The following is a 22,728-nucleotide window of genomic DNA, read 5'->3' on the forward strand; positions in this document are numbered from 1 at the left end:
TTCACGTGCACCAAATATTCCCTTCTTGGTGGTGGTCTCTGATCTCTGGACTCCCCCATCCAGAGAACAGATTCTCCCAGCCTGGCAGTTGTTGAGCGGCCAGCTATGCTATGGATAGGCTTCTTGACTTCCATGGGATTCCTTATGGAGCATGATAGTGCTCAGAGTAAGTGTAGCAGAATCTGCCTTTTCATTCTGTCTTTCTTCAAAAGTCCCCAAACCACAGTAAACTTTATTCACTATATGGTAAACCCTCGTTTTACTGGACTAATAGAGGAGGAGGGCTGTCTGCTATTCCCAAAAGTCTGTTCAATGTGAGAGTTTACTGCCTACCCACCCCCTTCAAGCTCCCCCAGCCCCAGCCCCCCAAAAAAGCCTGCCACTCACCAGAGCTGCCACTGCTGGAGTTGCCACTGAACCCCACAACGCATGGCTGGAGGGGCCACTGCGCGGTCTGAAGGAGATGTTGCTGGAGCCACCATGCACTCCTTCCTGCTGGTGGGAGGAGTGCCTGGCAGCTCTAGGGGAGGAGGTGGCAGCTCTTCTACACCACAGCAGTAGTAAGTCTCTTAAATTTTGTTTTGTTTTTTGGGGGGGGGGTGTAGGGGGGTGATTTTACAGACCCCAGTGGACTTTGAGGACAATGTCGGGGGGAGACATCTGTTCCTCCCAAAGTCCACTAAATTGGGGTCCATAAAATCAAGGGTTTACTGTATACCGCATTTAAACAAATAGCTGAGATGCTCTCAGAGTTGGATCATAGGCTGGGCATTAGGTGCCTGATTCTTACTGAGTTCCCCATTCAGACTCCCATAGGAGCCCTAGCAAATCTCAAAGCACTGAGTCTTCAGAGTCCTACATAAAGAAAAGGCCATACTCCTTCTATGGTCTGCTTGGTATCCCCAGGAGATGAAGGAAGGGCTATACCTTATTTGCAAAAGATGGGGAAAGTAGAGAGGAGGAAGAGAAAACTATGGGTAGAGGAAACTAAGTAAAAATTGGGCTTGGTTGGTGAGAAAGGGAACAAAACGAAGAAGTCCTCAATCATCATTCTTTTCCCCACTTGCTATTCCTTCAGGTCTTTCATCATTCCTGCTAAATCTCCTGTTCTAAGTCCACTGCCATCTTTAAGAGTTAGATGTTCAGTTGCTGCTCTTCACGTTGGTCCACAGGGCAGATACTAGCATGTAGTGCTTTACATAATTGTCTCTTTGCTAATACTTGTACACAGCAGTGGCCCTAGGTATTTTGCCAGCCAGGGCAGAAAACATTTTTGGCACATACCTGTAAAAAAAACAGAACAACAAAAAAAGTGGAGGCAGCAATTCAGTGCACAGATACCCACCCCCAAAATCAGTCCTGTTTGTATTGCACAGGAGGTGCGAATCCTTGATTGGAACAAGTAGGCATTCCTGTTATATTGATACTTATTCAGCTAAAAGGCGGGAAGATGCAATTGTGTTAGGACCTGGAGTATAAAATGTCTGTCACACCATGGTTAGAAGATGCACCCACAAAATCAGTCCAGTCAGCAGGTGTTTGGGTAATATCATTGGTAACATCACCCCACCTCCGAACTCGGTGCCCAGGGTATGCTGTTGTACATCACTGCTGATTCCTAATGGTCCTTAAAATGGTGCTTTGGGTACGAAGCGTCAACACTGGGAGATAGTATTGTGATCAAGTTGGAGGCCCCATACTAGTGCATGGTGTCCACAGGCAGGTTGGGTATTTGGCAGCATGTCTAAATATCTGTCTTATGTGTGCCTACGCTGTAGTATCTGACAACTTTAGTTTCTAAGACTACATCTACACTACAGCAGTCCTTCCAAAGAATTTCTTCTGGAGATCTTCCGAAAAAACTTCTTTTGTAAGAGCAGGTCCTCGTACAAAAAAAAGCAGGTCAAAAGATCAATCTGCTCTTTCGATAGAGCGCATCCACACAGCCCCCACTTTTCAAAAGAATGGGCCAGGAATCGAAAAGTCTGCCACCATGAGGACAGTTTTTTTGATGAAAGGGCCTGCAGAGCATCTACACATGGTTTTTTTGAAAGAAGGTTTCAAAAGGAGGCACTCTTCCTGATCCAGGAGTGGAAGACAGCTTCCAGAAGAAGAGCCACATTCTTCCGCTTGCAGATTGAAAGAGCGCATTTTGTGTGTAGACACTCTGCGTGTTCTTCCAAAAAAGGGCCTGATTTTCCAAAAGACCTTGTGAGTGTAGACGCGGCCTAAAGCATTTAACCTCACAACACATCTGTCGTGTATGGAGGAGAGCTATAGGAATCCATGTAAAAGGACATGCTACGTTAGGAGCAATCAAAAGATAAATATCAAGCAAATGCAGAAAGTGTTATCTCTTGCAAGTGGAGATGAAAGTTATTTGATGACTGGAGAGACCGGGAGGGATATATCTGATACATTGTAGTTGTGTTCATGAGCTGTGAGGGTCAGCTAAGGTCATGTGGAGACTGTTTTGTTTTAAGGCTGGGATTGTTTTATGGCATGTTTGATGTAATGCATAGGGCTTTCTAAAAATGTTGTAAACACCAAGGGATTATTAAAAGGTACAATAAATCTTAAACCCTATCTGCACTGGCTGCCTATTGATTTCTAGGCTGAATTGAATATGTTGATTTTTAATCTATGATCCTTGAAGTTTTGTCTTGACTAGGAAAAGTGGGTGATTAGATTGAGCTTATATAACATGTGCTAGCAAAGCATGATCTTAAATGGAACCTTTTTTTCCTTACCTAGATGCAGGAAAATACCCTGTAACTGAAATTAGCTGGTCTGAGTTCTAATCTATCTGAGGCTGCAAAAGAGAGGAGTCTGGAAGGACAGCAAACTCCATGAAGGGCCCTCAGTTGTAGAAACTGCTTCCCAGTCTTTGTCTGAACCTGCTTGATTTTTTTTCCAATCTAATAACCAAGTTTGTGGCAGGGCCTTGTAGCCAGCCAAGAATAGGACCCCATTGTGCTAGACACTTTACAAACAAAGTAGACAATCCCTGCCCCTAAGAGTTTACAATTCCCCTGAAAAGTTGCCTTTTTAGTAAAACAGAAACAAAAAAAACCCACAACAACATTTGATCCAAAGCCAGTTCTGACCCAAACATTTTTGGCTTTCACTTCAATCCAAAAATTTTCTCTGGAAAGCGGCCGCTTCAGAAAATGAAGTGGTCAATCAAAACACAATTTTCTATTGGAAAAACAGTTTCAACAGCTCTTTTGCAGCATCAGGACACCAGTGGGTATCTTACCAGTGGTGGGTACCAGCAAGAGTGGAGGGGTACCAAAACCTTGATTTTAGGGAAAAATGAAGTGGGTGTGGGAGCTAATGTTTGGGGTTGTCTTGCTGTAAGTAACCAATAAGTTTGCAGATGACTTATTTTAAATGCTCAGATGTTAAGAGTAATAGATGGATGCCTTGCTTTTAAACTTTATTTAAAATCTCAGATATGTAAACATCCCTTTGCTTTTCAGGTAGATTTCAGATCAGACTGAATGTAACAAAAATAGTAGCTAGATACACCTTTGCAGTTTCTCTACATGTTTTATTGAAATTAGACTATTTTTTTTTTTTTAAAAAAAAGCAACAGAGGTAGCCATGTTAGTCTGTACTCAGACAAAACAAAGCAGCAGAAATGTAGCACTTTAAAGACTAACAAAATGATTTATTCGGTGATGAGCTTTCATGGGACAGACCCACTTCTTCAGATCGTGGGTCTGTCCCGTGAAAGCTCATCACCGAATAAATCATTTTGTTAGTCTTTAAAGTGCTACATTTCTGCTGCTTTTTTTTTAAAATGTTATATTTGGATTTTAACTCTGTGCAGACCTTCTTGTAACTTTTAGCCACTGTATTTGCACTTTTGTTTCACATAATTAAACATCCAGTACTACTTAACAAAGAAATAAATAGCATATCAATAATGCAGTAAATACTTAGATGCAGGCAAATGCCAAAGCCATTATCTATCAAGCAACGGCTGTGAGCATTAGCTTTGATTAATCAATATTGTTATATGATAGGTGAAGGAATGTCAGTCAGGGCTCTGGGGGAATCCCTTATGCTTTCTAAACAGCAAGGGTTTCTTTAAGAAGAAATTTTAATTGAATCCTTAATTAAATATGAGACCCAAAAGCTCATCAACACAAGCCCCACTTCCAAAATATACCAGTGATAGTCAAACTAGGTCCGAGTTTACACTCAAAATGCTTGCCGATAGTCAGATACTGGTAGGAATGTACCAGCAGCCTCCCGCTGCAGAAAGTTATTTTGCCATTATCTTAAACCAGTTCTCTAAAGAGAGGAAGCTATGCCAATAAAGGGCATTTTTTGATGGTTCACCTGCCTCTGCACTAGGGTTTTTGCCTCCGAAGCCATAAAAGAGCCTTAAGTGCAACATTTTGCAATCTCGTGGTTTCTACATGATGATAGCAGTTCTGGAGTATATTAGTTTCAAATAATCCAAAAATCTAACTGAATCCCAGCCCTACATAAGGATATGAAGGGAAATCAAATTAAATATACTGTAACATTTCCCTTAGAAAGCAGAAAGTAGATTGAAAAAGTGTCAGAAGAACCTTGCTGACCATGGACCTGGTCCAACACACATTAAAATCAATGGGAATTTTAGCATTTACTTTGAGTATGAGATGAGATCATCTGTTGGGATAAAAGATAATATCTGTGACACCATCTGTCAAGACATATAGTTTGCAAGGACAAATTTAACAAGGTGAAGAATTATAAAAAAAATTAATCTGAGATGCATTTTCCCCCGAAAAGCTGGGCTCATTTTGATTTCTCTTAACAATGAATGCTTTGAAACGTATGGGTGTCTTTTATGGAATTTCTTTCCTCCACAAAACAGGGAAATGGATCTGTATTCCAGAAGGAAGGACAATTTAAAAAAACTTGGCCAAGCTCCTTCTGTATTACTGTATTGCTTCTAGAGATTAGGAGAATGTAATTTTAATTGGATCCTTAATTAAATATAAGGCCCAAAACCTCATCAAGAGAAGCTCCATTTCCAAAATACAATACTAGGCCCTTGTTTACACTCAAAACGTTTGCCAATAGTGAAATACTGGTAGAAATATACCAACAAGCTCCCTGTGCAGAAAGGGATTAGGAGTCAGGAATGACTCTGATCCACTAGATAGAACAATGCAGTACACAAAGAAAGATACAGATGCCCTAGTAGACAGGCAACATAATAATTATTTATAACATGTGGTCCAAAAACAAAATCATCTTTCTCTGGGACTGGAACATACATAGAGACAAAACGCCTTAACAGAGATTGTGCTAACTTGCCATTAAGGTTCATTTTATCTTTACAGGAAGAAAGCTTGTTACCCTATTTGGCCTGAGCGATTAGTTAATATCAGGGTTTTGCTACTTGCTACTGCTGGGATGAGAAGCTGATGATGGTGTTGGACATTTACTGACAAGGAGTGTGCACAACACCCAGTTTCTCTGAACACAAAAGGGGATGAAGCAACAGGAGGCAGTTTCCTTGCACAGTAGTCCAAGCTTGCCTTTCTAGCTAGCACTCTACCCAAAAGCATGTCTATACAGCAAAGTTATTTTGGAACAAAGGCTGCTATTCTGAAATAACTTTGTGAACATCTATACAGCACAACCGCTATTTCAAAATAAGAAGCCGTGCTTCCAGGGGCTCTAATCCAAAATAGGCTTTGTGTGAGGACACACTATTTCAGAATATGTTTTTGTTATTTTGGGGTTTCTCTGGGGCTTTCATTCAAGGCCATGCTATGAATAGTTCTCTTCATGCCTCCTAGCTTTCTCACTACCCCAACACAAACACACTTCCACCAGCTACAGCCGCTGCTTTCTATTGTATACAGCCTAGTCTTTGCACAGAGATGAAAAAATGGAAACCAATCACAAAACAAAGGTATTAATTGTTGTTGAAATGAGGAACTAGCAAGTCTCTTAACTTCAGTGAGGGTCTCTGACTGCCCATAGATCAGAGAAATGCTTAGTGGGAGCCATCCATCTCCATCATAACATTTCAAATAGGTCTAGGTTAAAACAAAAAAGCAGTCCAGCAATACTTTAAAGACTAACAAAATAATTTATTAGGTGAGCTTTCGTGGGACAGACCCACTTCTTCAGACCAGAGCCAGACCAGAGAAGTGGGTCTGTCCCATGAAAGCTCATCACCTAATAAATTATTTTGTTAAAGTGCTACTGGACTGCTTTTTTGTTTTGATAGTATATAGACTAGCACGGCTAGCTCTCTGTTACAGGTCTAGGTTAAGATGTTCCAAAGTACCTAGTGAGTGGAGTGCCTCACCAGTTAGGTGCTACACTTGAGGGCTACATCTACACAAGAGGCTTTTTGCGGCAAGACTGGGCTGTTGTCGGGAAACCCATGGAGCATCTACATGCAAAATGCACTTTGTCAACAGGTTGTCGACAAAATCCAGCACCTCCACTGGCAGTGTCATACCTCTCCCCATTCAGGAGTAACGCATCTCTCAACAGTGTTCTGTTGACAAAACAGCCGTGTATATGCTCTGGGCTCTTTTGTCAAGAGACAGGGCTTCCGGTTCCCTGAGCAGCCCTGTTTGCAGAGCTTTTGGTCAGCCATTCTGTCAAGAGAGGGCCGGGCAGTCTGGCTGATCTCTGTTGACAGAGCAGATTGCTCTTTCAATCTGCTTTTATGTGTAGACATGATCTGTCAACGAAGTTTTGCCAGGAAGTCCTTCCCGACAGAGGCTTCTCATGTAGATGTAGCTGAGATGTTTTAAGCGGGGCTAAATGTACTCAGCGTTTATAAAAATCTGACCCCTTTAAGATATCTCAGTGACTCACTCAAACATAACTAGTTATTTTTAAAAATTGTGCCCCAAATCTTACCTATGACTCATCTTGTGTAGAAGGTACAAATTCAATGCCTTTCCACTGGGTTCCCACCATAAACAAGGTTTCTTCTGGTGGGATTTCCTTATTCAACATTGCTCTTTGAATGCCTCCACCAGCCCTTCCTTTAAAATGTATGCACACAGAATTATGTAAGTGTATCGTTGCAGACTATCCAGGGCAGTTTAAATCAGGTTAGGTATAATCAAGAAGAGACAGAGCATTTGTCTCTCCAGAAGATTAAAATAATTGCATCATCCCCCAGTGGCATGGGGCCATAGTGGTTGGAGTTCAAAGATCCTTGTGTCCCTAGGAAAGTACCTAATATCCTCTCCAAAAAGAACAGAAGTGCTACAAAAGAGGAAGAAGAAGATTCTTTGTTATAAGAAGTTTGTGTCCTGTCCAAACAGTAGTTGGAGAGCATAGTATTTCTAGCAGAGCTGGATTTACAAATCAATTTAATTTCACTTCCTGTGGTTTAATTTGACAAGCTTACATGAACCAGTAGAATGGAAAATTATTTCTGTACAGTCTCTGGCATTTATTAGGTAAATGATGTGTTCAAAATCTAAGCAAAATAGCCAGGCATGTCATCCTGGTTCTAACTAAGGTTTAGTGAAAGGCACAGTAATGTCAGTCAGTCATCCTGCCAACATTTGGGCTCATCATAGTCAGGGATAGAAAAGAGCTATTAGATTATTGAGCCTGTTCCCCAGGATGCAGAGGATGTAACTGGTGACTGAGGGGGCACGTATCAAACCCATATTTGCCGTTGTTTTGTGTACTCCTTCATTCTGGGTCAGATCCTAAAGTCCTTTTTCAAGTAAGACCCCTTATGAAGTTCTGTGGTTAGAGCAGTGTCCTGAGACTCTCAAGGCCTGGGTAAGGTTCCCTTCTCCTGGTGGACACTGGGGACATCACTTTGTCCTCTGTTCCTCATCTATGACAGGGAAGTAATATCACTGCCCTATCTCACAGGGGTGTTGTGAGGATAAATATGAAATACTGTGAGGCACTTGCTTATCAGACAAATGGGCATCATAGAAGCACCATAGATAGAAACTGGCTCTAAAGCTTTTTGCTGAGAATAAAAGTAAGGCATGACAGGATCAGTTGCAAATGACCACAGGCTATTTGTCCAGCAATAAAATAGAATTCACTATACCATTGTATTAAACATAGTCTCCTTGAGCTGGTTTTGTGTACATAAGGAGTATAAACTGAGGGCAACACAAGATTGTTCACATATGGAGAATCTGAAAATGATTCCTATTAGGGAGTACATGGTTGTTCTTTGTTTCATCTATCGGCACAGACGCTGTCTGATCTGAAAGGGTAGATGGGGGGCGTGTCCCATATGTTCCTATGTTTGATTTAATTAATTTACTCCGGGCAGTAAAGCTAGTCATGTGTTTAATATTTAAGTGGTAGTCGATTCCAACTGAGTCCTTTTTTTTTTTTTAAACAGGGAAAGAAGTCTCTTCGCTACAACAGCCCAAGAGGGCTGTAAACTGTAAGGCATTTAGACCTTGTCTCTTATTTTAAAACTGAATCGCATTTGACTTTGGTTGTCAAACACAGCTTCCCACCTCCAACTCCCCAATTGTGGTTGATCACTATCACCCTGTTGGTATTGACTGGTTCAGCCAAGGTCACCTGTTTGTAAGAAATATGCATCAAATTCTTGTTGACTGCCATATTGTATTTCAGTGGGTGTTTGGCTCTCTTCAGGCGGGGGCCATCCATTCTCAGCATGGAGGGGAAGAGCAAAGAGGAAAGCCATTTAAAACTGTGTGGCTTTCTAAGCATAGACATATATTAACTTTGTAAAAAGAAAAACATGTGCATTAAATAGGATACTACCCTCCATGTCATAGCTTATTTGGTAGCCTAGAGATAGCCAAACCCTGCCTTTACCGCCATTTGAGAACTGAAATTATTTGTTCAGACTCTAATTTTACAAACATTATGTATATTCATGTGAGTCATCTCGCTAAAATCAAATGGACTAGTTGAGTGAATAAGTGCCACTCAGTGGTCATAAGCTGAGCTGTTTCCTTAGGTAGTGCTCATATTGATTATTAGACACAGTATGCCCAAGCATTTGGGTACACATATGAACCAATAAAAGGCCACAAATATACATAGAACACTTGCAAACTCTCAAAGTAAGTGGCTGTTTGCCGTAAATCACAGCTGATTAGTTCTGGTGCTTCCATACAAGGAATGCTATACAGCTCACACCCACAACAGGAGTCGTGGTTCTTTGTCTTCATTTGAATCTTCCCCAAAACATTTTTCTAAAATGGCCAGCTGGAGGACTCAGTCCTTCAGCTTAAGAAGTAAAAGCTCATCCAAAAGCCCTTTGAAGTCAACAGGAGGATTCACATTGACTTCAATGGACTTTGGATCAGGGTTTAGTACTGCAGGTTGAGTTCAAATCCAACTGGGGGCCAAAGAGGGATCAATTCCACAGCCATTGTGCCTGCTGTGTAGTGTAATCTGTGACACAGAAGCACGTGACTCACAGTGCCAGTAAAGCTGCGCAGAGAACCACTTTTTCTGTTCATCTACCAGAATGAGAAGTCTAAAAGAAAAAAATTTCTTTGGGTCAACATGAAACTCAAATGTTTTGAAATTTGTGGTGAACTATAAAGATTGAAAAATTTCACCTGACTCAGAAAGAAACAAAGTGGGCGAGGTCATACTTTTACTGGCTCAGCTTCTGTGGGTGAGACATGCTCAGTCAGGAAATCTGTTGCTCAAAAGCTTATTTTTATCACCAACAGAAGCTGGTACAATGAAAGGTATTAATTTCCACATGCTGTCTCTCTAATATCCTGGGACAAACATGGATCCAATGACATTCCAAAAAGACACCATTTGTTCAATTTTCAGATTAATTTTTTATTAAAAAGTAAGGGAAATTTTTAAGAGAAAAAAGTCTTTTCAAAATGACAATCAAAATATTTCATGTTAGAAATCTTGAAAGGAACTTTACCACTTCTGATTTTTGTCAATCAAAACAATCTGTCAAAATCAAAACAAACTCACAAATTGTTTCATTTGACCCAAATCTGAATTTTTGGCCAAAATAAATTGATTATTGAAGTCTAAGACACAGTGTGCCCAATACACAAAATGTCACCAGCTCTAGCATCCAACATCATTGCTGGGAACAAATGATTTTTTTAATAGTTTCCATATGTGAGGCATTGCATTGTGGTGGGATACTGCAGACCAGCTTACATTCTGTAGCTTGCATCATTTGTCTCTGCCTGTCCTCACTGGGAATTCAGAATTGTAGATTGCATCGGGTGAATGAGGTCTTAGCTCATAGTTCTGGCAACCAGCTATAACAGACACAGTCTGTAAAATCCCTTGATGTGTAAACATGCATGGCATTGTACAAATACAGCACACCAACACATTGCAAGAAGTGGTTTCTTGCAAGCTTTTGCACAATGGAAATGTTAATAGAAACAAGTCTCAGTAATAATGTCTATAGTGGTACCTGAAAATATTCCCATCCTATCTATGCTGGTGTTTAATTTTGTTCCAGAACTAGTTCAAGGGAGCCACCACTACTGACAATCTTTTTCAGCAACAGGTCCATTTTCTAGTGCAAAGAGACAGATTCAAAAGCAGGAGTGACTCACTCATAATGACCACAAAGTCAGATGTCATGTTGTAAGCAAAGGAATGGGAATTGAGAGGGAAAATAAAGTCCAAAATGAAGAGGGAAATGAAAATGTCACCAACAGCCCACAAAAGGGTGGCAAAAACATTCCAACTTAATAAGGAAATTAGAAACCCTCCTGTTCATGGGTTCTCCCTGTGGGAGTTAGGTGAGAGAGAAAATCCATATTTGGCTTGTAACTCCAACAGCAAAGAATCTGGTGTCTCTGTCCCAGAATCGTTCCCAGTTCTAGAACATCTGATCACCCTAACTGATGCTTACCTCTGTACTCAACCTAATTTAGAAAAACTGAGTATTCTTTTAGCTCTGAATAAAAATTGTGTGCCAAAAATTAAGTAGAAAGAAGTTTGTCTATCTCAGCTGACTGCAACCTGTCATATGGCATGGGATTCTTATGATGATATTTACAACTCTAAGCTGTTCCTGTGGCAGAGGGAGAGTGTGTGTGTGTGTGTGTGTGTGTGTGTGTGTGTGTGTGTGTGTGTTTTCCATTAAAAACGGTTTGAGGTAAATCATTTGACAGGAGATGAAATGCGAAATGGCTGGTGTGCGTATTTCCTGTGCATCATTTTTAAAATGCAATGATATTTAAAGCCATAACAGCCATGCTTCCTTTCTGTGAGCTATGAATTTACAAAAAAAACAAAACAATAAAACAAAAACAAAACACTTTTGGTTGCATTTATTATTGTTTCCATTGAAGAGGTTTTATTCTGGGTTTTGTGAAAGAGCAACTATTTTCAGTAGGGACATTAGCATGTTTTCTGTAGTTATAGAAACAGAAAAAGCCTCAGCTTATTGGCTACAGTGATGGCTTTGAAATGACAATTGAGTTTGTGCAGCTCAAGATAAAATGAACTCTGTGGCCTTCTCTCTCTCTTTCACAGTTGTCCACACCAATGCCACACATAACAAGGCATAATTGTACATAACTAGCAATTGGCGCTCTGAGCCAGTATACAAGTCACATCTGATTGAATAACACCATTTCAGAACTGCTGTCTAATCACATTTTTCAGGCTCTATGAACAAAATAATGTTAATATAATTACATGAGCATAATATTAATGACATTTTAGATAATATTGCTGCTTCTATGAGCTGTTGTGTTATTAATAAGGTATGACAGAAAGTTATTTGATACCATTTGAAACCCCACTTGTATTTTTGCATCTCTCTCGCTGATAATTTAGGGACTTGATTTTTATGAGGTATGGCTTTGATGGCACTTGTGTTCTTGCCCTTAATGGGTCCCTCTGGAGCAACACTCATGAACCCACATTAATAACATCTCAAATGTGTACCTTGGTTAACAACCGATCAGCTGGAAACCTCAAATTTTATTTTAGCTATTTCTTTGTGCTATTGTTGGAAACTGGTCTTCATTGAGCCTGGGGAGATTAACCCAGCTTAATTTTTGAATAGGAGTAAAGTAAACAATTGGTTAAACTTCTGAGGGTCCAGCTCATATTAAGGGGTTCACATAATCAGAATAGTGACACATATCAGTTGTTATTGGCTATGTTAACTGTAAACATCCAACAACTCTGCCAGTCCTAGCAGCTTTCATTTTCACGGCTGCAGTGTTGTCAACTTCTTGCTGTTTAAGCTTGAATGTCATAATATTCAATGGTTTTCTTAAAGCCTCAGCTCTGGGAGTCACCTAACTAGATGAGAATCTCAGTATTCCTTGTTTTTAGAAAAGAAAATATTTAGTCCTCCTGCTTGCAGGGAAAAGCTAGAAAATGTGATGCCTAAAGTTTCAAAAATGAGAGGGTAAATGAAAAGACTGCTAAATGCACTAGTCTGGTTTAAAAGTCACAACATGGAAAAACAAACAGTCATATTTGGGGGGAGCCTGACTTACTAATTTTTAGTGCTCAAGCTTGGCAGTACTGTGATCAGAAGACTTCCATGACACAGTGCATGGCCAAAAGCCCAATAAAGTAAATGCAGAAATTTTATTGATTTCAGCATGGTTTGGACAATGCCCCTTCTATCTGGTCTGGTTTGCTCAGAGCTTGCTTGTTCCTTGATCCACCAAACAGCTCTTTCCACAAAACTCCTCCACAATTGAAATCTGTGGGAGATCAGAAAATAAATAAATGAAATAAAACAACAAGCCTGCTCCCTCCACATATGCAAACATAGAAGGTTTAGGATTGTATCTCAGCTGCATTTCATTCTAAGTATAAAAATGGGCTTAGAAAACTTCCATTTAACGTTGTTTCCTGTCTCCTAACATTCCTAACCACAAATATTTTTAAGTGTAACCCATGAAAATAAAGCTATTTAATAAATTGACACTTTAAACACTTTTTTGCTTTGACTTTGACTGTTTTTAATAAAGAGTCTTACTTCGGCTTTTATGTATTCAGTTCCAGCTACTACTCTGTCTGTACCCTATCTTATTTCCTTCGTGTAATCTACAGATCATCCGCTATCGTTGCTATGTTTTATGGTTTTGCATTACTTTATTGACTTCTTACACTGCAGCTTCTCCCCAAGCCCCTTCTTGAAAACAGCCTTTTCTGAGAAGCTTAACTAAAAACCTAGAATGTCCAAACAAAACTGCAGAAACGTTACCAGTTTGCAAATTTCTTTTGGCCACGGAAAGTTACAAAATACTCATAGAAAGAAACTTAGCTAGCGCCTGCAGGACAAATTCCAACTTTTGATTATACATGGAATTTAAATTCCTGCCATATACATGCTATTTTAAGTGCATGGAGTTTAGAGGAGGGGGAAGTCTCGATCACTTATGCCATCAGAGCAATGATGAAAATATATTCTCTTGTTACTGGGAATAAATGTTCCAGGGCACTGTGACAGATGCTATTGATACCACACTTGAAATGTTAAATTCACTTTAAACTTAACAGGATGTCTACAATCATCCCAACAAATAAAGCTAGTTAAAGAGACACTCACTATCTCCTCAGAAACTCACAACTTCTCTCCCAGTTCCCTGCTGTTACTGGGTGGGAGACAACTTCCCTGGGTCTCCACCCTGCATCGCATATATTCCCCAGTATACTAGCACAGCTCAACTAGTTGCATACTGGAGTGGCAGAGACAAACTCCACATTACTCCACCCATTCTCTCTCACCTATGAATATTCTCCACCGCTACGGCCAATGTAGGCACTGCTGGGATGGAAAGGTGCAGCCCCAGCTCCAGATAAACCACAATTTGGCCCTAAACAAACTAGAAGATGAGACATATATTTTCACTTCTTTCATTTGCACGTTTGGTTTTTTTTTTTGTTATTCATAACTATCATTTAAATCACTGAAACTACTTGAGTAGTAAGCAGTCACCCTTGCTACCAGGCCAGATAGTGTAAGTATTGCATTTTCTTACAAGTGTATAATTTTTCAAGCTGATGATATCACTTTAAGAGGGCCTTGCAAACACTCAATTTGGCAATGCTTTCAACATTTTGATTTTTAAATAGACAGCTTTTTAGTCAGATACAATGAAAGGAAAATGCTAGAGAGATCTATGGAGGGAAAATGCTATTGCAAAATAATCAGATACTGGGTGTTCACATTTTTCAGCCATGAGTGCGTGCATTCATGTAAGGTATTTGTGTATTTTAAATTAGAATACAGTACAGTACATTAAATTTGGGGTGTTAAATCTGCTATGAGTGTGTCCTGAGAGAAAGAAATCCTATAATATTTGGGCCAACCACACATTAGGAGGTGTTTGGACATGTTATTTTGAGTTTTCTAGAAATGGGATCAGGTGTCAATTTTGGATCTGAACTTCCCCCAAATTTGGAGGGTTTGCTCTCGTACTTGGTTTTGACCTTTGGCAGGTGATCCACAACAAGAGAGGCTTGAAGCTTACTTAAAATAAGAGACAGAAATATAAAACAAATTTCTAGTCTTCCTGCAGTAACTATAACACTACAAAAGAGTCAGGGGAACTCAAATATGGATGGAGAAGTGGGTTTTTGTTCTGCAGTGCTCACAAATTACTTTGTTGTTTTTCAAGAAATAGTGAAGGGAATGAGCAGGTCAACCTCCTGTAGTAAAACAAGTAACCAGATAAAAGCCCAGTTGTGCCCAATACTGTCTAATGATTGTTCAAGACTGGTTTATGTGTCAGAATATACCCCCAATAAATCTTCCAAGGTCAGTGCAATGGACATATGATAAAAATACTGCTGAAATGCAAGTTACATTGTCAAGAAGTTTGCTCTGGGTAAAATTAATATGCACATCCAGTTATTCAAAGATATTTAAAAACAATGCATCTCTCACTTGCATTATCTTCTTCTCCTTTAAAAAGTGTCCTGATCCCTTTAAGATGGTTAATCTCACTAGTAACTTTTTCTACTAGAATAGGCTGCCTGTATTAGCTATGTGCAATTCAACCAAGAGGGTGGGAGGTTCTCACCGTTTATCTAAGTACCAACAAAATAAGTATATGGTACAGAAATGAAAACAATGTTTCTACAGTACATGTTACTCTGAATCCCTTGAAATGTGCTCATCCAAATGTCCCCCACAATTATCCGCATACTAATCCCGTCTGTGCTTTCCTATCCAATCAACTCTTTCCCAAATAACTCAAGAAAATGCATAAGCTTTCCAGTGAGACTGGAAAGTCCTTGTATCTAGAAAAACAGGAAGCAAGAACCAAGTTTAAGGACCCCTCACTGAACATGCTGTCTCCAGTTCCTCCTATTTAAGCCAAAAGCCATTTGCCTGAACACCCAAGGTATCACAGAAGGACTGAGGGGGCCACAAAAGTGTGCAGGAACTGAAGTATTTAGGACTTGGTAGGTTAAAAACCCACCCTCTGACTTTCCCCCTTCAATGAACTGAACTTCAGTGCAGCTCATGGAACCAGTGCAGCATGTTCCCTGTCAGAAACATCACTGAAGTGGCCAGTGGCATTTTGTATCACATCAAATTGTCAAATGTTTTTAGAGTGTGGGCCAATGCAGAACTCATTACAATAATATAGGCTAGCCACGATAGTGACATGAATCACGTTGGCAAAGTCCGTATATAAGAGAAAGAGTTCTGACATTCTGGCTCAGTTAATGTGACCTCTGCTAGTTGCCTGGGTACTTATCCGGCTCCCACTACCTCAGTATCTGAGTGCATCACAATAATTAAATAATACATAATTATAACTCCCTTGTGAGGAAGGAGAATAAAGGCAATGGCATAGAGAAACTGACTGATTTGTCCTTCTTTCATCGGAAATATGAGAAGATCTTAGAATTAACTCAGATCTCCTGAGCCCCAATGCAGTCATACATTACAACACCTTCTTTCCTCCCCTGAATCTTGTTGGGCTTGTGAAGAAAGTGAGTTTGGCAAAGGGCCCTTTGCCATCTGCCTTACCAGCAGGTAAACCAAGGGCAAAACTCCTTGCTTTGGAAAGGCCTATTTCCAGACAAAGGTTGTGGTTGTCTTTAAAAGGCAGATTCATTACATTCCAGGGGGGTGGGGAGGACGTGTTCCTTTTGTTTTGTCAAACAGCTAGAGATAAACCTGTGCAAGGCAAAGTCTTCATTTTGGCCTGCAGCCCATGTGGCATTTCCTGTTGCCAGAGTCAGGGAGTTGGAGGGTGATGACTGTGAGTAACAGTCGTGGCCAAGTTAGAACATGGATGTACAAATCTGTGCAAGTAATGGCCTAGAGAAATCATCAGGATGACTATTTGAATACAGACCTGTTTACCAGAGTTCTGGTACGTTAGATCCATGAGTTATGAGGTGCACTTTGCTTTTGTCATCTAATAGCTCTGCTTAAAGTTGTGCCTGCTTTAAATAAATTGATGAGACTATTGTATCTTGTATCAGTTCATTTCTCTCCCAAACCTATCCCTGAAAACCAAACCTCCCCAACAGATCAGCAGCTGGAATGAGGACACATCAACACTACACCCAGGTGGTCAGGGACTGAATAATATTGTATCCAATTGAAACTACAGGAGAATTTAAGTATGCATAATACCAACCTGCCCAACTTGGAATTCATCCAAGGTATGAGGGTCAAGCACCTTCTTTTACAAGCAGTGTTAGGAATTTTCAGTGTCTTCATTTAATACCACAAGGGGAATTTACTTAGGCAGTATATACTACATAGAGGAAGTATGAACTGGACGATCTAATAGGTACATAATTGTTGTGTCAATTTTGGCAACCTATCTGGAACCAAAGTGCTGCACTGAAGTTCACATAATTTTACACTCTTTAGTTGAAAGCATAGGTGCACAGTTATTTTTTTCCTTCTGTTTTCATTGATACGTAGAAATTGCTCATTTTCGACTACCCATGACAACAATGTGCAAATGATCAGCATTGTCAAGGCCTTAACAATTAAACATAGAAAGCCGCCCCAGAACACCTTAGGTCCTTAGTCCACTTTGTGCTTACCTCAATCACTAACTTTTATAGTTTAGTGATTGCAAGTGAGCAGAACCCCAGTTTTCTCTCAGGTGGGATCTCCAACTGACTAGGGCCCCTAGCACCGTTCTAAAGTATCAATTCAGGCCAGAGTAGAGGTGGATGAGAGCGCTGAACAAAAATCACCCCCATCAATTCCTGCAGTGCCCTGCAATCCAAGACTGAGATGCTCCAGGCTCTGTTGTTGGCACAAATAAAACAAACATTACACTACACTACACAGTACATGTGCACAACATATGATTGTAAACAGGGTTTATTTCTAAACCAACTCTAACTGAAAACATTATACTGTTTCCCTCACCCAGGCATTGAGCCTGCAAGCTCTTAAGCCCATGCCTAACTTAACATTGGTGAATAGTTTCATTGAAGCCACTGGACAGTGTAGGTTAGTGCCTAAGTGTTGGCTGCCTCAGGATGACTGGGACAAGTTTTGCCCATGGATGTGTGCACCGAGGAACTCCAGGACTTCCAGAGGAGCATCATATGCACTTTGGAATATATTTTAAGGCAGGGGTCAGCAACCTTTCTGAAGTGGAGTGCTGAAGTTTGACCTTTTGACCTCTATGTACAGTCCAAGTGCCAGCGATACTGTTTGGCATCACTAACAGTCCTACTTACAAACAGCTGCATTAATAAATAAAGCTTTACCATTTAGGTGGTGGCTGATAGCACCACCTGGTTTTTTGTTACTCCACAGGTGGCATGGCTTTGAGCAAGCTTCCAGCTGCATGGGGAGGAAGGGTGGGGCTGAGCTCCCACGTTGCATGCTGATGAAAATTGGCTTGTGTCACTTTTGGCATGTGTGCTGGGGGTTGCTGACCCCTGTTTTCAGATGTATAGTTTAAGCTTTAAAAAGTCATCCCTAGCCATGAAACAAATGCCACCAGAGAATATAAAGCAGGAAGACCTCTTTCCCCTGCTGGTGAATTCAAAACCAGTCAACTGGAATTACAGAGGAGTTTATTAATAAACTTCACCAGTTTAGGTAGCTCCCTTGAAAACACAAAGATAAAACCATCCCTCCCCCAAAGCTTGCAAGAGGCAAAGCATATTACTTTCTCTTATTTGGATGGCAGGAGCCAGCACAGCCCTCAGGAGTTGTTCTAGGGGCTGTAGGAAGGCAGATTAACATATCCTTAGCCTAAAAGCTTGCAGAGAAAAAAAATTAAAAAAAAAAAATCTTAATGCTACCCTTTGGGTCGACCAAGTCCTGAAAGGCTGTTGCCATGCAGTGATGCAGTTCTCGGTGTAAGGAGCCTAGCTACACCAAATAAGCCCTATAATAAAACCGGAGCAAAACACAAGCAAACCAACCAGAGGCCAGCCCGGGTGCTACGCGTACTCTGAGCGCTAGGAGTCGCAAGAAAAGCAAGGGCCAGGGTAACCTGATTTCTTCTCGGTAGCCAATAGACTTGTTGCTGCCTCTGCTGAGCAGAGCCCCGTGTTGTGTCGGATCACGGTGGAAGTACTCCTGCCGCGAGGGTGGCCACCAGTGAGGGCGGAGGGTTAATCCCCCCCCGGTGGCTGGAGCCTAGCGGCTGCTGGGCGGGGCTGGAGCTAAAACACACCCTATGATCGGGTGCGATCCAGCTCCCCAGCCCGAGACTGCAGCGGGAGGTTGGACGGAAGAATCGCTGCCGGTCCCCCGGTTCAGAACAATGGCTTGTAAACACAAGCGGCGCGCGCCGGAGGGGCCGGACCAGCGGCACCCTCTGTGCCTTGAGTAGCGTAGGGCGCCGGCGGGCTGCCCCCAACATCGCCCCTCGTCTCCTCTGCTCCCCCCAGCAGACCCTCTGACATGGGGTGGGGGAGCCCGGGGCAGTTTGCTCTCCAGGAAACATTAGCGGCTTCTAGCGGGCTGGGCTGGGCTGGGCTGGGGGAGTTGGGGGTAGAAAAGCCGGTTGGAGGGGGCAGCCAGCCCGCTCCCATGTCCATGCTCCCGCTCCCCAACACGAGACAGCTGCAATTGCAGATTCGAGCCACACGCGGTAGTGTGCAGCAATTAGCAGATAAACTGCTGACTAAAGTACCAAACCCTGAAGTCTGATTGAAGTCAAGGTCACTGCTGCTCCGGGTCGCTCGCCAAAGGAGCCCAAAAAGTGGGGCGAAGGGGGTGTTGGCCAAGAGAGGTCCGATTTGTGCTCTGTGCCCAGCCTGCTGATTGCACCTGAAGGCCCTCTCATTAGTTCGCTGTTGGTTTTGCAACTCGCTTAATCCACCAGTTCTTTTGTGAACCGGTTCACAGCCCCATTCCACGACATCCCCCCCACGCGAGATACCAGATACAAACCTGACACGGGACTTTCAAAAAATATAGTTCTCCATCAAGCAACCAATCACTGGAGAAAAGCCCATCCGGGAGGCGTGTGGCTGCAGGTGACGGGGAGACCAGACAATAACCTTAGCAGGGGCTGGAAATACACAACACCCACGCCTGCTGATTTCTGTCGCGGAGGCTGAGAAAAGTCCTGCTCCAGGCTCTGCTAGCTAAGGCCGTTGCTTTCCTGATGATAAGTCCTGTCCTGCCTGGATTGTCTTCCTACCCCATTCACTCTGTTTATGAGTATTTACTTTACGTTAGTCGAGAGACCCTGCACTGCAGGAGTTTGCTTCTTTCCCCCCGGGTGTCAGTGTCTGCAGCCTTACATCTGCTCCGTGATTGATGGAGCCTTGAATACACGTTATTACTCTTTCACAAGCAGAAATCAAACAGGCTATTAACTACATTACTTCAAAGCACAGTTTCAATACAATCTACTTATCTTAATTGAAACTTTCTTTGTATGGGTATTTGCAGGGGAGATAATTTACAGGTGTGTGGCAAGCATCACATTAAAGGAAAGTAATGCAGAGGTGGCGTTACACCAGCATTTTTAAGACACTTTTAAAAGCCCTTCACAAACTTGGGTGCAGGATTTTATTTGAGGTAGTTTCTTGGGGTGTGAGAGGCTGTCCTGCCCGGGGCTTCACTCCCTGCTGCACCAATCTAGTTACCGGACTGCAGCTTTTCAGGACTGTCCAAGGCGTTGCTCTGCAACTGGTAACATCAGAAGAAAAAAAAACTCATCAGGGATTTCTTTTTCTCCCTGCAAGGATTACGCAGCATGCAGGACTGGGGAGCGCCTACCTTTAACAGACAGTGTTTCCAATTAGATAAAGTATCTTATAGACACTTGGAGCCAAAGCTTCAGACAAAACAGAAGTTGCTCAGCTGTTGTAAAAGGTTGTACATTGGGGTGGGTGTTAATATACAATAGAGGAATACCCAGAGGCATTCTATTGAGGTTTCCTGCTTAAATGCTGCTGTATTGCTTATACAGGAAACTGACAGAGTCAATCTTAAATATGATCTTGTCAAAATACTGCAGCCCAAGTACTTTCAAACAAGCTTACTCCATCTACACTAGATGTTTACCAGAACAATGCACAACCTAACACGAGTATCAGTCACCTCTAATGTTAAAGCAATCTTTAAATGCTGTCTGGCCACCTATAGGCATAAAGTGGTGTAATTTGATTAAATACACACTATGCTTACTGTATGGTAAAAGAAAGCCACAGCACAACGCCCTTTAAGCCGGGAGCCCCATATTCTACAGATTAGAACGAACAGATGAAAAAGCTCATTAAAGAGGGGTGCCCACGGATCACCTATGGTAGCTAGGCTGAAGAATAGAAGAGACCAGTATAAAGTGCTATATGGCCTCCTGCCTCTGGCAGGGCTGAACTATTACTTTAAATTATTAAAATAGTTCTCGACAGCTTTCAGGTCTGTGGCATTGGCTTTTAGTTCTTCTTGTAATTTGAGGCTCTGCCATTTTCTTCCCTTTCCCCCTCTGTATGGAAACAAGCTAGCTCTTGCTTTTGTTACTTCACCATGTTTTTTTTTTTAATGTGGTTTGGATAATGTTAAGTACACTAATCCCACTGAAATGAGCCCCTGCCTTATGACGATGTAAACCCCCCATGCTCTAAGCTGCAAGTCACTGCGAATACCCACTGATCACCCTAGTTGCCCCCCATGCTATTAACTTCAACCATGTGAATATAATTTTCATTAGAGTAATCCTGTTTCAACCAGACGCTGTGACTAGAGGTGAAATGTTGCGAAAGCGTTAAAAATAGCTTACTAGTAATTTCAACATCCTGTAATTTTATCACAGATCAGGTTTCAACTGTCATACTGTACAGACCTTGTTTCCCATATATTACATGTTTACTTTTTTAACATGCCAGACCTCCTTGAGTAGGCTCGGTGCCAACGGAATCAGATTAGACGAGACCAGAAGGAGAATGCACCATTTTTACATCAAGCCTGCAAAAATGCATCGGAAGGCGGCCGGATTGGTGCTGGGTTTTGCCATCTCATTGCATCGCTCACTGAGTCTTTTCCTTGTTCTGTCGTTCTTAAGTTTCCCAATGTTTGCATAATAACCCCCGCACTGCTCGAGGGCTCCAGGACAATAAATATACACACTTAAAGCCTTTATTGTCTCACGGTTCATGCCCCCGGTTTTAAACAGCTTGATTTCTAGTTGTATTTAACTAGTTTCCAAATGGCTTTCCCCCGCCCTTTCCCGGTTCCAAACTATCACTGACACAGCTCTCTCTCTCTCTCTCTCTCTCTCTCTCTCTCTCTCTCTGTGTGTGTGTGTGTGTGTGTGTGTGTGTTACAAGACAGTATTTCTGCAGCACTTGGTTATATAAACACATTAGGATTTGCGATCGCCCTTGGCAGCGATCAGCATTGTAAACACGTACTAATGTATATACATCAAAATTAAAGAATGCACGCGCAGATCTAGGAGCAGCCTGAATTCATATTCCGAGAAGCCCCCCTGCTCCCATTTATTGATTTATCATGCAGCGTTTATTGTTCCAGCCCCTATATGCAGTAGCTGTCCGTTCAGTACGGTTTGCAAAATCCCGTGTGTGTGTGTGTGTGTGTTCATTAGTCCCGTTTTTCTTCCAAAGCGAACAAATGCATTAATATTTATATGTTTATATAATCGATAACCCACTTTCTCCCTTTCCCACAGAAAACAGGCACCGAGCGGCTAATAGAACAGATTAAGTTCCTGGAAAATATGGCAGTGAGGGAGCGTATTTTAACTATCAAACAAATCTACACGTCTAATAAAGGCAGATCTGCTAAAGAGAATTAGAAAGACGAGCTGCGCCCCAGAATCTCTGCAGGAAATGTTCTTTATATTAGACATATACAAGCAGGTCCTGTCAGATCCGCAGTGGAACACAGCGGTTTTTCTGCCTATCAAAAATGAAAGGATGACCCTATCCACCATCACAGGGTCTTTGCGGGAATAATTCAAGTATTCGCACAGGCTCCAGTTTTGCAATATTTTTTGCAGGCTTTAGATCTCAGTTTTGCCTTGATCCACGAGCCCCTGTACTATGCCGTGCCCAGCCCCGTCCCATGTAGCCAATTTGATTGGGCAGCAATTGAGAGAAAAACCTCATCGTTTCCGCATCTCTGGGAAATTGGGGGCCAGGAAAAATATTGGGCTGCTTTTATGGTCATTTTGGATGAGCTGGGAAGGCGAGGTTCGGGTTTTATATTGAGGGTGCGGGCTGGCTGCGGGAGACGAGAGCTTTACCCTGCCAGGACCTGATGCAATCCATTCAAGCCAACAAGTTTGGAGAGAATGTTGAGTTCAATCAATTCAGAACGTCGAG

General features: G+C 41.8%; 1 protein-coding gene across 10 annotated transcripts in view; it reads left to right on the plus strand.

Annotated features, from left to right (window-relative positions):
- The window catches only part of CABCOCO1 (ciliary associated calcium binding coiled-coil 1), a 393,177-nt gene extending 380,297 nt beyond the window's left edge, over positions 1-12,880 (plus strand). For 6 of the 10 annotated variants that reach the window (XM_075000159.1, XM_075000158.1, XM_075000168.1 and 3 more), the window contains one exon: positions 8,366-12,880. Coding sequence is in view for 6 of the 10 variants with exons in the window: in XM_075000158.1 (XP_074856259.1) it covers positions 8,366-8,407 (42 nt within the window). In the remaining 4 variants the exon portion in view is untranslated. Of the gene's footprint in view, positions 1-1,078; positions 1,830-8,365 lie in introns of those variants that run through there. The other 4 variants (XR_012646277.1, XR_012646280.1, XR_012646279.1 and 1 more) reach the window with 3 other exon arrangements.
- The last annotated feature ends 9,848 nt before the right edge of the window (positions 12,881-22,728 follow it).

Source organism: Carettochelys insculpta, chromosome 7 (assembly GCF_033958435.1).
Source record: "Carettochelys insculpta isolate YL-2023 chromosome 7, ASM3395843v1, whole genome shotgun sequence".
Taxonomy (NCBI): domain Eukaryota; kingdom Metazoa; phylum Chordata; order Testudines; family Carettochelyidae; genus Carettochelys; species Carettochelys insculpta.